The sequence below is a fragment of the Cynoglossus semilaevis genome, chromosome Z, assembly GCF_000523025.1.
Source record: "Cynoglossus semilaevis isolate Cse_v1.0 chromosome Z, Cse_v1.0, whole genome shotgun sequence".
In the NCBI taxonomy this organism is placed as follows: domain Eukaryota; kingdom Metazoa; phylum Chordata; class Actinopteri; order Pleuronectiformes; family Cynoglossidae; genus Cynoglossus; species Cynoglossus semilaevis.
Genome location: NC_024328.1, coordinates 11678162 through 11695479, shown reverse-complemented (window position 1 = coordinate 11695479; position 17318 = coordinate 11678162). Strand labels below are relative to the sequence as shown.

The 17318-nt window shown below is 40.3% G+C and overlaps 1 protein-coding gene across 1 annotated transcript in view; it reads left to right on the top strand.

The window, feature by feature from the left end:
- LOC103397833 (collagen alpha-1(XXVII) chain B-like) overlaps nt 1-17318 on the top strand; it is a 73280-nt gene that overhangs the window by 26748 nt on the left and 29214 nt on the right. Inside the window, exons 8-20 of the mRNA XM_008336229.3 lie at nt 1165-1209; nt 3924-3977; nt 5145-5189; nt 7497-7550; nt 8626-8670; nt 12149-12202; nt 14851-14895; nt 15858-15911; nt 16073-16117; nt 16299-16352; nt 16574-16627; nt 17075-17128; nt 17214-17267. Coding sequence (XP_008334451.1) covers nt 1165-1209; nt 3924-3977; nt 5145-5189; nt 7497-7550; nt 8626-8670; nt 12149-12202; nt 14851-14895; nt 15858-15911; nt 16073-16117; nt 16299-16352; nt 16574-16627; nt 17075-17128; nt 17214-17267 — 657 coding nt within the window. The remainder of the gene's footprint in view (nt 1-1164; nt 1210-3923; nt 3978-5144; nt 5190-7496; nt 7551-8625; nt 8671-12148; nt 12203-14850; nt 14896-15857; nt 15912-16072; nt 16118-16298; nt 16353-16573; nt 16628-17074; nt 17129-17213; nt 17268-17318) is intronic.

Below are 17318 nucleotides of genomic sequence, written 5' to 3'. Positions count from 1 at the left end.
TTTGTCTTCACTATCTTATGCTTGGAGTATACAGGCTGCCTCAAACACCACTTTTAGTTAAAAAAAAAGTTCAGGCTGCTCTCTTGGTTGTCGATGTTCTAGTTTGTTTTTGTTGCAGTCTTTTGAAGCAAGCCTATGGGGGATGGGCCAAGTTTGGCATCTTTGGTAAGGTTTTTGAAACATTTGGAGAAGTATAGATCTGTTATTTTTCAGTTGTGAGCTGGGTGGTTGCAGCTCATTTCATACTGTTATGGCTATTGGAGGCCAGCCAGTGTATTTGGGCTGAATCAGGGACATTTATTCAGGTCTGGTACATGTCTAACAGCTGTTCCCTGGCAAGCCTCGTTCCTTCTGGGCTGCCAGGTTTGCGTCATCATTTTGACTACATTAAAAAAAGACTTTAGTTATAAACTATGTTTTAGATCAGCGATTTTCAAAATGGGGCTGCCAGGGGGCGCTAGGGGGCCTCAGAAAATTGGAGGAAAGATAAGAACAAAGAATTTTAATTTATTATTTTATTTATTTATTATTTTCAACCTTTTGTCCTGGACCCTACAACATAACATGTAAGCTGTGGTAATTTTTGGATTCTCAAATTTCTGATGGTACCTAAACGCACCGCATGTGATACATGCAACTTCTGCATGACAACATCGTAATCTGTGTTGACCTGGTGGTTTTCGCCTGTTATCAAGCTGCTGTGCTCCTTATGCGAATGCTGTTTGGGGGTCCTTGGCCTGTTTGGGAAAAAAGTTTGGAAACCCATGTTTTAGACATTCCATCAAACTCATATAAATCTGTATTCAGTGAGGTAAAGGCACGACTGATTGATAAAAATTTAAATGTTTCATCTCATCTGTTTAATCCACTTTAGCGCATTAATTGCTAAACAAGCAGGACGTTCAGTGTGAAAATACCTCACTTGGTTTCGTAATATGAAGGCTCTGTGAACTCATTATCAATCATTATTTATTATTATTATTTCATTTGAGAAATAATCAGCTTACCTACACACTTTCAGTCCCTGTGGTGTTAGGGGATTTTTATTACAAATTAACGAGCAACTGAAATTAAATTTAGTTTAATTAAAAATGTTTTGTTTTTTTTCTTATTTCGTGCAAAGCTTTGCTAAAATCTGACTGACTTTTCTTTTTTTCTCATTAGGGACAGAAAGGTCATCCTGGTTCCAGTGGTCTTCAAGGTGAAACTGTAAGTAACCACTGATGATTGATTCAGTTTTCTACTGTGTAAAAATGGACATTTTCCTGTGATTAGCAATGAAATATGCAGGATTTCATCCACCATATTCGTGGTAGTCAATCACTAATTTGCTGTTACATGCCTTTTGGCCAAACTATAATGAACACATTAGTGAAACAGCATAACAGTGGAATTGCTACAATTTTATAATACGCACTGGTTCTGAAGCTAGATAAAAACACATTTTCTTTTTTTGATTTGGAATAAAATACAGGTAATCCTCGGTTTACGATGTCCTTGACGTACGATGTTTCGTAGATATGTCACCCTCTCCCATATATTTACGTAATAAGTAAATCTTGTTCCATCATTCCGATGTTAGTCATTAAAACTAATTTCACACAGGAACTAGTCGGCGACCGTAGGGGACGAATAAGTTGTCACACAGCGCTGTATGCGGAAGACGGCTTAACTTAATGTTGCCGGTTGTACAACATTTAGATTGAGCTACGTTCGCTTTCTTTTGCTTGTTGTTTTTTTTTTTTGCTCTTCATTATGGTTCCCAATGGGGAAGTCAGACACTTCTGATATTTTTATGTCCTACATCAGTGGTTCTTAAACTGTGGTACACTCTCTTGTGGTACATGGGGATAATTCATATTTTCACATTTACATTTTCAATTGAATAAACCTGAAACATACCATGTACAATCGATACAACATTTAAACATAAACATCTTTCTAAACATTTCTAAACATCTCTCCTGTGGTGGAAGCTAATAGTGAAGGCCTATGCTGCTATATTCTAATGTTGGTCATCATGGTGGTACTCAGAGAGATCAATGTTTTCTCAGGTGGTACAGAGTAGAAAAAGTTGGAGAACCACTGTCCTAGATTAGTATACGTTAGCATAGGTGAGTTACATAGGTATAAAATCATGTTATGTTGTGCCATAGGAATGGAATCCCAACGTAAGTCAAGGACCTATGGCCAAAATATTGATAAATGTGATATTTCTTTACAGCAACACGATTATATTTGTGCCGCCTCACAACAACTGTAATGTCCTCTCACTGCCTCTCTGTCCGACTTGTAAAATCATCGTATACACTGTATCTGTGTTTATGGCTGTGCTGTTATTCAGTGAATGTGGGGTTTGTTGAATGGAGGTTTGTGGAAATTGTTCCCATAAGACCCTGGTGCGTATTTATAGTTAAATAATATGTATGATGGCTGTGAGTGGGTTAAAGTTATAAAACAGACACATTAGTCATTTGGGAGTCGTTAGCAGGAAACTGAGCAGAGGATTTTTTGGCAATGTTGCTACTGGAATAAAAAAGTTTGGAGACCAAAGGTCATTCCTTTTCACTACTTTCTCTCTTTCGCTCTCTCCCACTCTCTCTCTGTCTCTCTCTCTCAATTTTAAAAATGTGCTCTGTCACAAAGAAAACAATAACTTTTCCTGTCTCCTTTGGATAATTTCCGATAACTGTGCCTTGGATTGCTAATGACTACAAATGACATGATTTTACGATTAAATCTTTTGTACAAAGTTCATTCATTTTGCACTTCCTGACACAACACTTCACACAGTCACTGCATTTAAACGTCTATCAGATAATTCATTCTAATTATTCAATCTTAAATACCTTATATTAATCATTCTTTCATCTTCTACTGCCTAATCATTTCAACGTCATACACGACTGTGCTTACCATAGGGAAGGGACCCTAAGGCAGTGTTTCCTAACCGTTTTTGAGCCACGGCACAGGAAAAATCTCATGCTTTGACGAACAAAGAAAAATTAAATGTGTAATAGTTTTCAGCCCAATTAAGTGAAATTGAATAATTTTCTACGGCACACCTAATGATTTCTCATGGTACAATGGTGTGCCATGGCACAGTGGTTGGGAATCACTGCCCTAGGGTACCATAGGGTTCAAGCCCCAGTGGAACCAAATACTGTGCTTCATGTAAGGCACTTTGTATGAAAGCGTCTGCTAAATGTAAATGTGGCATCATCCGTTGGGGGGCGGGGGGGTGGGTGAGTGAGGGGTGAGTGGGGTGGTCAGCAGTTCATCTCAGAGCCACAATCAAACTAGCAAACTGTTGCTCTTGCTCTAAGGCAAGCGTGCTAACCACTTGTGCTACAATGAACGTTGGTTACCTTCAAGTACATCGCCTGTAATTTCTCACATAACTTCACTAACTCCAACCACAGAAGTTGGTTTGGACCCAGCACAAGGAAGGAGTGACTCATGTCTGTGACTGTGCGTGTGGATGAGAACAAACATATCGACGGCGGGGGCAGGGGGAGGGCTCAAAGTTGTGTTAGCATCATCTGACCACAGACTAATGCGGGATTGACTTAATGTAAGAGTGGCTTTGTCTACGGTGGCGTCTCTACGCCTTTGACCACAGTGAGTTGACAAACGTCACGTGACCGAAGACTCTTAAAGAATTCAATTTTTCCACAGGACCAATTAAATCCTGATGAATTCTTGGTGGATTTGGTGCTTGTTTTTCAGTTTATATTTCTCCACTCATTTTAATCAACAAAGAATCCAACAGAAACCACATGCTGCTAAAAGTAGCACAGGCCTGATTAGACACCCCTCCCTCTTCCCCCTCATCTGTCAGTCCTTTATTCTATTATTTTCCCCATCTTCCCATCCCCTGCTCCTCTCGAGCGCTGATTTCTGCTCTATCTGTCTCTCCACAGGGTGAACCTGGAGATGATGGAAGCCCTGGGGCCAAAGGCTATCCTGGCAGGCAGGTGCAGTAAATCTAGTGTTGTGGTGCTGGTTGAAAAGAGTTACTGAGACGTGCACTCACCGACACACACATGGTGAAAAAAATGAGAGAGAGAAATAGACAAAGAATTATCTGCTTAAAACTTTTAATAAATATAATGTTAGTTTGTAATATTTTACCTACTGCTACATGTGACACCTTTGTGTTTTCTTTTGCTACTAAATCCCTTAAAATGTATTATATACTGGAGGGAAATAAAACATTGCTTCAAGGATTTCAGTGTAAACCCAGAAAAAAAAAACAACCCAAAAACTAATTTTGTAAATCAAAATAAAAAGTTTTCCTCAGCTTTATGAAGGTGGTGAGGGAAGAGCCTGAAAAGGTAGACAATAGCTGTTCACTGATGGAGCACCTTCCAGTAATGGATGCCTCTGGTCCAGTGAAGAAATACAATGTCAAAAGGTTTCCATAGTAAGCACTACCCCGAAGACAGAAAGGTAATAAAAGTGTGACTAACGCCACAGCTCCCCAGGTACGGCTAGGCTTACTCTGTCCTGACCCACTTTTAAGGCGTGGAGTGTTACAGTGTGAAAAGTGGAAGCTGTGCAGGATTTGGAATTAAAAAAAAAATTATATCCATTTCCTTGTAGCTTTAAGTAAATGTAAATGACGCAGCCACTTCAGTGTCTGAGCTAACACAAGTTAACGGCCTTGGCGTCGCGTCTCAGTGGTTCAGTGCACCCCTTATGTCCAAGCTCTAATATCCTGGACAGTTAGCGGTGAGTGATGGGTTAGGTTTTAGCACCCCCCACCATCTGTATGCAGTGAATCATCGGGGCTTGAGGTGTTTGCGAAGATGCTGCACTTTGCTGTGGGGACCTCTCCCAAGCAGTGAGTCGATCTTTATAGTTGCGGGGGGTGGGGGGAAGGGGTATCTTCCTGCTTGGGCGGATTTGTTGGCAGTGTCTGTGAGAAATTGATGTGGTGCCACCGAAGTATTAATTCTGCAAATGTCAGCCCAAGACGCTCATTTGAATTTTAAAAAGTCATTACGTGAATCATTAAGTTGGAAGAGTTGCTTAACGTGTTTTGTTTTTCCACACGAGTTGAGAACTTTAACGACACTGTTACTGAAGTTGTGTCTGTGTGTATGACCACGGAAATGTCTTCTGTTATTGTTTTCATTCAGGGTTTTCCTGGGCCTGTAGGTAGAATGGGACCGAAGGGAGTCAGAGTGAGTACACGCTGTTCAAAAGTTGTTTAATGATGCTTTGTTACTGTAAATGCTGAACAAACCCAACTTAAATCACCAGTCAACAAAAACTGCATTCGTACCAAATCTGGATCATAGTCTACACCTGGGGCGTCAAACTCATTTTGGTTCACGGGTCACATACAGCCTAATTAGGGCCGGACCAGTTCAATAAATGAAAGTCTATAAATACATGTTTATCTCCTTTGTTTTTATGCAGAGGAGTACAGGTATATTAGACAATCTCCCTATTTAATGAAGTATAATTTTACAAAACATCATAAACATGAAGGGTCTCTGCATTTTTTTACTTTAAAAATCATTATGTGCACCAAATTGAACCCCATAAGAGGCCGGGTGTGGGCCGCGGACCTTATGGTTGACACCCTGCGTCTACGCAAAACACATGAATATTCAAGAAAGAATTAAGAATTTTTCCCTTTTTAAGCCTTTGAGCCATCAGGTTGAAAAACTAACATTTAAACTGAATTTTGTCTGGTAAATTATAAAATAAACGTACAAACACAGATATCTCAGTCTGTGAGTCAGGTTTTGTGTGAAGCTGATGCATTGATGCTGCTTGTCATTGACCACACCGCGTAGCTCTCTGCTCATAGATAACTCATCATCATGAAATGCATTGTTGTAGCTGTAATTTGAAGCAGCACAGACTTTTACTATAAGACAATTTAACGCTCCTGCGGGCCGCACAAAATGACTTAGCGGACCATATTCGACCTGCGGACATTGATGTTGACATGTGCTTTAAGTCAGTAATTCCCAACCACTGTGCCGTGGCACACTAATGTGCCGTGGGAAATTATCCAATGTCCCAAAACTAGTATTTAGTGCAAATAATTTTTCTTTGTTAGTCAAAGAGCAATGAAATCCTCTTCCACTAGGTGGCAGCAGATGGTTATTAAAACTAAGAAAAGATCAGCAGAGCTGTTGAAGAAGATCTTTGTGTCTTTCTTCAATTCCTGCCAGTATATTAGCATTGTCTTAAACTAAACAGGAGTACATTTTTTAAGTAAATTTAAACTAGAATATTATTATATTTAATTACATATACTTTTTGTGAGATTTTTCTTCGGTGGTGTGCTGTGGGGTTTGTCCTGATGATATGTATGTATGTGCCACGGCTCAGAAAAGGTTGGGAAACACTGCTTGAAGGTACTACTCAGATTAATGAAAGAATCTTACTATGTTCAGAAACAGTCCACAAGACTTTCCTGTACCTTCTTGGTCATAGCCCTCCTCTTTGAACACAACAATCCTAAAATGAATGTCCATCCATCCATCCATTTTCATCCGCTTATCCGTTACCGGGTCGCGGGGGCAGCAGTCGCCACCCAAATCACATTGCACCGTACCAAACCTTCCTGCAGGTGGTGAGTCCACTGGAAGGTACCAACCGCCCTAACCGGGACTTGAACTTGCCCAGGAGGTGAACCCTGGGGTTCCACACCAATGACAGAGACATTGCCTCTGGGCCAAAGCGCCACTTAAAATGAATGTCTCATCCCGATTCCTTAATCTGATGGTTCCTGGTTCCCACTCACTGGAGAAAACCATGAATGCTCTGCTGTTGAACCCTGAACTACTTCAAACAAACCGTGAAGTTCATGCTCAGTGAACCTCCACCCTCAACCCCACCCTCCACCCCCACCCCACTCCAAAACCAGTGTGGGTGCACGAAACCACTGGTGCCTCAGACAACACTTGACTCGGTGATGATTATGACATATGGTTTATGTAATGTGTGTTTAATGCACTGCAGGAGCAATTGACTTCTTTAAATGGTTTCCACGCCTGCTGCTCCTCCAAGGCAAACATCATAAAACTATATTGCTCTGTTTCCGAGCGCGGCTGTAGCGCTTTCAGAAGTTCTTCTCTCTCTCTCTTGACGCATAATGTCAGTGTAATGTCTCCCCACAGCACTCTTCTACCAATGAGCAGGTATGACCGTGGCGTCTTCAGAGAACCCTGATGTGAGGGTATGTGCCCTTGGACTACATCGTGGAAGCTGGCACCATGCAGTCCATGGGCATATACACTTGCCTCAAGGTTGGGCTCCTCCAGACTACTCGCAACTACAGCGGGAGGCCTGCGCTACTCTGATCCGATCAAAGTACTGTATCGTCACTTTCACGGATCATTTCAGTGGTGTTTTCGTCTAAGAATTTCATTTCTGTCTCTGTTCAGTTTCTGCTCCGACTCTTTTTTTTCCCCATCCTTGTCGACCAAATGTGTTTCTCATTCTGTTTTTTTTTTTATTCATCTCTTCAGGGTCACATTGGCGTCCCAGGGCTTTTTGGTCGCCATGGTCCTAATGGAGATAGAGTGAGTATCAGCTTCTTTGAGAATGAATGCCTGCTGGCTGGGATTATATGACTGTCCGTGGGCCCTAGGCCAGAAAAGTTGAAATGGAACTAGGCTGCATTTTTGGAAGTCATTTTTCACAGTAATATTTAGTGAACGCTGGCTCGAACCAGGTGAAAACTACACATCCAAATGTTCATTGTCTTGTTAAAATGAAGTACCAGCCTGAGGTCTGGGTTGAACTAGATACTAGAAGTAACCAACTCTAGAAAGTAGCCAATCAGAGGTGCTGCCTGTGGAGCTGTAGACCTGCAATAGTGTTGTAACAAAATCTAAAATTGTCTAAATTTTCTCTTCTTACATAATAAAACATTTTGTTCTGGAACTCAAATCTGTTTCATTTATAGAGTTTGTACTAAGAATAGTCAGTTTGCTGTTTAGATGTGCCGCAAAAGATTATTCAATATCCCAAAACGAATATTTTTTTTATTGCAAATGATTTTTCTTTGTTTGTCAAAGAGCAATGAAATCCTAGGTGGCAGCAGATAGTTATTAAAACTAGGAAAAGATTATCACAGCTGTGAGCTGAAGAAGATCTCTTTCTTCAATTCCTGTAGTATATTAGCGTTGCCTTCAACTAAACAGGAGTTCATTTTTTAGTACATTTAAACTAGGATATTATTGTATTTAATAACTTGTACTTTTTGTGAGATTTTTGTTCGGTGGAGTGTCGTGGAGTTTTTCCTGGTGGTATACATGTGCCGTGGCTCAAAATCAGTTGGGAAACACTGTCTTAGACAATGTTATTACTACAACTCCTGTTCTGCCTCATCCTCCAATTTTGAATTTTTTGACTTTTATTACTGCCACCCAGTGGGCCAAATATCCATTGGCGAAGTTTTACATCCAAAGGCACCCCAAGTACATGCATAAAAGGAAAACGTATAACACATTTGACCAAAATGGAACAAAAGTTTTAAACTGAAATGAGTCAAATGCTAAGTGGAACATTTTTAAGCAAACTAAAAAAAGTTGCTTTTTCAACAACAACAACAACAGTAATAATAATTGTGTCTTCTCTTCTCCGTGTCTTCAGGGTGTTCCAGGCATTCATGGGAAGAAGGGCGAGATGGGTAGGCCGGTAATGTTTTCTCCCAACATTTTCAGAATTCTAAGTTTTAACGCTAGTGAAAATACCAATGTGTTGTGTTGATCTGTGAATTATTTCATGAGACATTGCCAATCAAATAAATGCAAAAAATAGAATGTAAATCGCCAGTCGAGGTCAGCAGTTTATGATATAGTCCTTAAACGTGGAATATCTTGGTTAGAGTGGAACCCAGAGTATTTGAAGAATTGGGAAAACATACAAACTCTGCAAGCCTGAAGCTATTCTTAGAACAATCTGTCCAGAATGTACCCAACCCCGTTGACCCCAAAGGGCAAGAAGTGGAAAAAGATACTGTAAATAAAGTAGCAATATTCCTTCACAAACTCCTTCTTTCAAATCAAATACTGTCAACTCGTTAAAGTCCTTGGCCGCCCGTCCTTTTCGATCATCTTCAGTCGAAGTTGATTTTGACATTGACTAAAATTTATTGCGCTGCTTGTTTTGCATTAGGCTCCTGTGATGATAATGTTATATGTCAGCTCTGGCCCGGACTATCCAGAGTCTCTTCCCACAGAGCAGGAAAGTCTATCGTCAGTGGCGCCTGGAAATTCGTTCCCCATCCTTGCAGGCTTACTCGAAAAAAAAAAAAAGTAACTGCACAAAACCGCTTGAGTAACTTCTATATTTTCACAGGCTCAGTCAGATTGTACCAGAGTTTTTTTCCCCTTTTCTTTTAAAATATTATCCAGGAGAAATTGTCTGTGACTTAGGCTAAGGTCCAAAAATGTATCTTTTCTGACGCCAAACCATGAGTAAGGCTTTTCTGTTCCACGGTGGCGAAGAGTGAGGTCAGTCACTTTGTGTAATAAGCATTTACGCTGCTCCTCTGAGTCAGCATTGACACAGCGTGAACAGATATGGAGCAGGCCGAGCGTAAATGCATATGAATTATGTTTTACGGCTGCCGTCAGAGATGTAATATTTTGGCCTGACCTCTGAATGACTTTGGCTCCGCTGCTCACATGAGCAATGTCCTCCGTCCCTGCTGTATCACCTCATGGACACATTATCTGAAGGGACATTTATTCACAAATACACTATGTCAACAATGGCATAACCGCCCCTTTTTATATACTTATATTTTTTTGGTTTGAGATCCAGAAGGTCATTCTTAGCAACTGCTTTTGAAAAAAAAACCCCATTGAGATCATGGACCAGGACAGATTTCTCTCTCTACCAAGCGGCAACCAAAATATCCATGGTAGAATTATTTTTGACAGCCAATTTTAATTAAGTCTTAGTATTATATGACAGTACTTAGTTTTGGGCCCGACGCAGTAAATAAAGATTAGTTTCAATCCACTCAAACACAATGTGTAATATTTTAAATTTTAGAATGACTTAAAAAAAGGACCAGAACTGTTGTTTACTACTTATATGGTCATATTAATAAATATATGTATATAAATATATACATATGTACATACATAAATGTTGATATAGATATATTTAAATATATATACTGTACTTTATATATGTTCGCATATATACAGGATACATATATATACATATATATAAGTATATACAGTATGTATCTAACTGAGTCACTAAAGTTTCGTTTGGATGCGCTAAAATACAGTGTCTAATATTCACGTTATACAAATATATAAATATACAAAACCCTGATGAAATGAAGAAACTCTAATTTAGTAAACTGTTTACTACATACATATATACATATAAATAGATGTATGTATATAAATATATATATATAAATATATGCATACACAGACATAAATGTTGTAATAGATACATACAAATATATATTATTATATTTTTATATATATATTTATTATTTATATTTATATATTTGTTATAAATATATTTATATATATGTTTCTATATATATTTATACATTTTAAATCATGCTTTTTCCTACATTTTTTCCAATTTTTGGCATTTTCCTTTTTTTCTATTCATCATACTCCTGGCCACTGCTGAGCTATGATTGGCTCCCCATTTACCCCCTCCGCCTCCAAGGCAATAAACAAAGCTCTTGGCTCTTGCCCTGATTTCTTCTGCCTCGTTTCATGATGAAAGCAGCACTTGATTTTATCCCTGCCAGATCATTTCGTCTGTATTTTTATGAGTTGACTGATGACTGCATCAATGCATGTCGTCATCTGACATTTAGCAAATAACTTCCTATTGTGTCTTAGTTTATTTTTGACTCAGAAAATAAATTAAAAAAAAGGGGGTAAAATGCGAAATTCAAATGACTGTTTACTGTTAATGTCATCATTAGAATTATCTGCCCAAACATTCCAGGTCACCTGGAAAACATTTAAAGTTGTTAAGATTGAACTTTTGCTTCTCAATTAAAAAAAGAAATCATTCCTTGATTATGTCTGGTTAGACTGAATGTAAGTCAGCACAAAACGACAATCAGTGACAGAAGTCATAAAACAAAGCCTTTAAACTTTTTTTTTCCTTCTCCGAAACACTCAAGTCAGATAAAAGACGAAAAACCACAGAAACTTGTTCTGTCACATGGAGGCGGCAGACTTTTCGTAATGAAATTATTGCGAGGAACTGTATTGCACAGTCAGCAAAAAGGCCAGACGTTAAATGAATAGAACTAATAAAAAAAAAAACCTGCGTGTGTTTCTGATCCAAACCAACCGTGTTGTTGACGATTTTTAAAACTGGCAAAATTCTCCACATTTCCTGCAGGCCCTTTGCTTCTCCTCGATTGAATTTTATTATCCTCAAGTTTCTTAGGAAGTAGTCTAATATTCAAAAGGTCCCAGCTCCAAATTCTGTCTGCATTTTTATTGGATCCATTTAATTCTGCAGACGGAGAGAAAAGCAAGAGACGGATCGCTGTTCCTCTTCTGTCTTTTATCATTTTAACAAACCGTGAGCCTCTGTGGGCATGTGCTAATCCGGGATGTTGCGAGTCAACCTTTGCATGATAAAAAGCACGTGTTGCGCCTCGCGGCCTCGCAGCTGGGTCGTCACACCTTTTGTTCTGCTTCTACGTTGGAATTGGAAAGCAACTAGCAAAAAAAAAAAAAAAAGAGGAAAAATTCTACAGTCAGCGATTCCCGGGCCAAGAGGCTTTATTCTTTTTAGACAAATCCTGCATGTCTGGTGCACTCCCAGCACACATGGAGACTCAGTCCATTCGAAAGACGGGATTCTGAAATTTCCATATAATTTCCTGTCGTTTTACCAGGAATTCTGCAAATCCAATTTCAGCTGTGTTGCGTAGCAGACATTTTTTTTATAATTGGTAATAAAATCAAAGCAATGTTTCTGCAGATTTTTTGTTGAACATTTATTCTCTTAGTCAAATTTTTTTTTTGTTTTGTGTTTATTCCTGAGTCGATGTCATTGTGCATAAATAATTCTGTTCCTGGTCATATCTACAAATCTTGAATCTTAATTATCAGACCAACATGACAGAGATGGTTTTCATCATTCTCCTGTTTGTCTTTGTGTTCAGGGTTTTCCTGGGGACTTGGGAGAGAGGGGTCCTCCTGGACCTGATGGAAACCCAGTAAGTGAAACGATTTATTTATTTTAACTGACATTTTTGGAGGTTCTGATATGCTATGTCTCCCTTCTTTAAACCATCTAAACCAGTGGTTCTCAAACCTTTTCTACTCTGTAAACCCTGAGAAAACATTGATCTCTCTGAGTACCACCATGATGACCAACATTATCATATAGCAGCATAGGCCTTCACTGTTAGCTTCCACCACAGGAGAGATGTTTAGAAATGTTTAGAAAGATGTACATGTTTAAATGTTGTATTAATTAATACAACATTTATTAATTATTAATAATTAACATTTACATTTTCAATTGAAAATGTAAATGTGAAAATATGAATTTTCCCCATGTACCACTAGAGAGCGCTCGCGTACCACTGGTGGTACGCATACCACAAAGGGGGGGCCACAGATCTAAATCAGGGGTGTCAAACTCATTTTGGCTCATGGGCCTCATACATCTACTAATTAGGCGTCAAGTGAGTCGTACAAGAACAATTCTAACATAATTAAGTATTAGTAACAATAAATCCATGTTCCCCCCTTTGTTTTCATGCAAAAACCAGTATTTTAGATATTTATTCATATTTAATAAAATATGGTTTTAATTTTAAAATTCATCCAGTGGGACGGATTGAACACCCAAAGGGGCCCTCGGGCCTTATGTTTGACACCTCTGGTCTAAATCTTTCGTTGTGTGCGGTGGTGTGTTGTGCAACAATGACAACTGAATCACTTTTCACTTTTATATCACGGGTTCCCAACCACTGGATCGTGGACCAGAACTGAGCTGTGCATCATTTTGTACTGGGACGCACAGATTTATATGTCACCTCCTACATTTTATTTTGAAAAAATTCACTTCAAACACCTTAAACTAACAAAAAAATGAGCCAAAAAAAACAAAAATCATTGCTAGAGACCATGTTAAAAATTTTGTAACTGTATTAAATTCTAGTTGGAGACAGCAAAGGTCTCCAAAACTGCCACTAAAATGATTTGGTTGCATTAAAAAAATGCATTATATTAAAAAATATATACTTTATCTATGCTATGTTTGAAGTAGATGTGATGTACTTTATTGTGTTTTGTTATGCACTTGACCTCCCCCTGCTGTCCTGTTGATCATTATTGCCTCATATGTCTCTGAATTATCGAGCGCCACATCAGTTGTTTACCAAGGTAGATTCTTGCGTGCTTGCCTAAAAAGTTCACTCCATCGTATGGTGGTAAAAAAGTGCTACTGCAGCACTTTTTTTTACTATCTTCAGTTTGGGTCCAGTGGGACTCCTGCACTTGTCTGAAAGGAGAGGAGACTTTAACAGAGGGAACATTTTATTCCTTGACAAGATGGAGTGCGAGTCAAACCCGTCGCACTGGTAACTCACTCAACCATCATTACCCGCGGTAATACGGGGGGCAGCGTCAGCAGTTCTTCCCTCACCTCTGCTCGCTCTTCCTCTGACCGGCGCCGCTTCAGATTGACAGGATCGGCGGTTAGAATTCAATTGGCCCACCGCCAGGTACCTTTTTCCAGGCCTCATTTCCTCATCCACCGCAGGGCCACGGGGATGTTCCATTTGGCCGAATTGTATCCCTTTTTCATTCGCGAAGAAACAGGCGGCGACAGGAAGGCCCCCCCACTGAGCTGCGTTTCATCCGTCTCTCCACTGGACGCACAGTTTGGAGAGGATGTAGACATGGTACGTGGCTGTGGGGTGCATCGTTTTGGACAACATGCCTCTGTGTCGAGAGCCAAGTGCCTGCTCCGTCAGCTGGGCTGTGGGTAGAGACGCATTAGTCAAGCTCTAAAGGAGGAACCGACCAGCGAATAAACCAGACGAAGACACTTCCTTCATGATGCCCTGAAGTGCTGCAGCTCTAACCCTTTATCCAGTTTTGATCAATTTGGATCTTGGGTACATCTCTCACTTTCTCCTTCTTTTTCCCCTCTCCTCTCCTCTCATCTCCGCTCCTCTCCTCTTCTCTTCTTTTCTCTTCTCTCTTCTCTTCTCCTCTCCTCTCCTATCCTCTCATCACCGCTCCTCTCCTCTCTTCCCTTCTCCTCTCCTCTCCGTTCCTCCCCTCTCCTCCCCTCCCCTCCCCTCTCCTCTACTCTCCACTCCTCTCATCTCCGCTCCTCTCCTCTCTTCACTTCTCCCCCCCTCTCTTCCCTTCTCCTCTCCTCCCCACTCCTCTCCTCTCCTATCCTCTCATCTCCGCTCCTCTCCTCTCCTATCCTCTCATCTCCGCTCCTCTCCTCTTCTCTTCTTTTCTCTTCTCTCTTCTCTTCTCCTCTCCTCTCTTCTCCTCCCCTCTCCTCCCCTCCCCTCTCCTCTACTCTCCTCTCTTCTCTTCTCCTCTCCTCTCTTACTCCTCTCCTCTCCTATCCTCTCATCTCCGCTCCTCTCCTCTCTTACTCCTCTCCTCTCCTATCCTCTCATCTCCGCTCCTCTCCTCTCTTCTCCTCCCCTCTCCTCTACTCTCCACTCCTCTTCTCTCCTCTCCTCTCTTACTCCTCTCCTCTCCTCGCCTCTCCTCTCCTCTTCTTCTTCTCTTCTTTTCTCTCCTCTCTTCACTTCTCCTCTCCTCTCTTACTCCTCTCCTCTCCTCTCTTACTCCCATTTCCTCTCTGGCTCTGCCTGCCGTTTAGGGAGAACTGGGTCCTCCTGGGCCACATGGAGTCCCCGGTCTTGTTGTGAGTGTTGTTTAAATTTTGTTATTTATACTTTGGTGTTCTCCTTTCACTTTATTTATCTTGGAAAGTATCAGCGGGTTTCCTTTGGGTCAAATACAGTAACTACACTCAAAAATAAAATCTAAAGAGATAAAATATTAAAATCAATTGAGCACTAAGGATGAGGAACATTTACCTGGCAAAGTTTGTGTAAATGATGTCACTGTTGGCCCAGCTCCCTGCTCTATCACTTTTTAAACACATTGGTGACATTATCTACTGAAAGTACAGAAAAGCCTAATTAATCGGAGAAGAACACCTCGATGTGAAAATCTGGCTTCTGATCAAACTGTGTGTTTCAAATCACTACATTAAGACTCAGATCTGGGTTGAGAGAATCCAATCACTGACCAGATCCTACTAGTCAGCCCAGATAGATGGATGGATGCATGGATGGCTAGATGGATGGATAGATGGATTCATGGATGGATGGATGCATAGATGGATGGATGGATGCATAGATGGATAGATGGATGGATGGATGCATGGATAGATGGATGCATGGATGGATAGATGGATGGATAGATGGATGCATGGATGGATAGATGGATGCATGGATGGATAGATGGATGGATGGATACTTAGATGGATAGATGGATGATACATGGATGGATGGATAGGGTGATAATGGATGGTTGGATGATAGATGGATGGATGGATATACTTAGATGGATAGATGGATGATACATGGATGGATGGATAGGTTGATAATGGATGGTTGGATGGATGGATGGATGGATAGATGAATAGATGGATAAATAGATGGATGGACAGATGGATGGGTGGATGATGGATGGATGAACAGATAGACGGATATATGGATGCATAGATAGATAGATAGATAGATAGATATGTTCATAAGAAAACATCGACATTTTCTTAAGTTTTCAGTCTCACTCTTCTGTGTATGATGTTGGTCACAGGGAGACCTGGGCCCTGTTGGTATACTTGGCTCAGAGGGACTTCCAGGAATCAAGGTAAACTCCGTCTTCATTTTGTGAGTCTTTTGTTTGATCACTATGTTCCAGTTGGCTGTTTGTCACTTTTGGTGATGTTATTTAGCAGACGGGGTAAAGCTGTGTTAACATAAAAAATATATATATATATTATTTCAGTTTTTCCTCTTTTTTCTTCCAAGGGAGTGGCTGGAAACCCAGGCGACCCCGGACTGAAAGGTGATAAGGTGATCTGCATACGTCTTTCTCAGACCCTCTATCCTTCTAAATCTACTGCACTTCATCTCTCCCACAAAGCTGTAGCAGCTGAAATGACTCAGCGTTTCTGCAGTGCAGGTGGATGGAATAGTTGGTTGGTTTTTTGTTTTTTTTGCTAATAAAATCTGTGTTATTTTTGTGTTTTCTCAGGGGGATATGGGCTTGGCAGGAGAGCCAGGAGAGTTTGGATTTAAAGGGGACAAGGTATGTTGTGCTGTTGGCTGTTGAGTGAGTGTTACTGATAAAAAGGTTGGTGGTTTGTAGAGATAAGAACAAAGCTGTGTTTCTGTGCTGGGCTAACATCACCTCTGTTTTCCTAAAATCTTGAAAAAATGTCACTGTATTTTGCCTTGTCCTCACACCTAACAATGTTGGGTTTTTTTTTTTCAAACATTATTTTTTTTTCTCTTGACCATTGTTTATAGGGACTCTTTGGCTTACCTGGGCCGCCAGGTCCACGTGGAAAACCAGGACCACAGGTATTTAGTTGTTTTTTTTTAAACACCAAAAAATAGATACTCGGAGTGTTAAGTCATCGTAGCATTAAACCATATAGCGCTACTGCAGATTTGAGATCTACATAGTTACACTATTATATAATTGCAAATGCAATGATCATTAACTGGTGGTCTGCGGGCCAAATTTGGTCCAAGGAATTGTCAAATCCGGCCTGGATTCAAAAATAAATATCAAACAATAAGGCTAATATTGCTATTGTGATTGCTAATGTGAGATAATAAAATATAGTTGGTGACCCCTGGCTTATGGTAAATATCAGTGGTTTTCAAACAGAGGGAGCATGCCTTCCACAGGGGGGCGCAATATTACTTCAGGGAGGGTGTGAAAAGAGGGGAAAAAATGCCATGTGTACAATGTGTAAATGGAATGGTTATTTAATGTTTGGATATGTTTTGGAAATTTCACAGGGAAAACCAGGGGAGAGAGGCCCTGATGGTGTACGTGGCCCCTTTGGCCCAGAGGTAAGTCAATGTAAACTTACTCAGCCGTATTGGGACTTACTGCATACTACAGTATTTGAAATGTCTTATATTTACAATTGCTCAGGGTTTTCCGGGGGACATTGGACCACCAGGACAAAACGGACCGCAAGGACCCAAGGTTAGAAGACGAATTGTAGTGATTTAGGTATGAATGATCGATGAGGAGGAA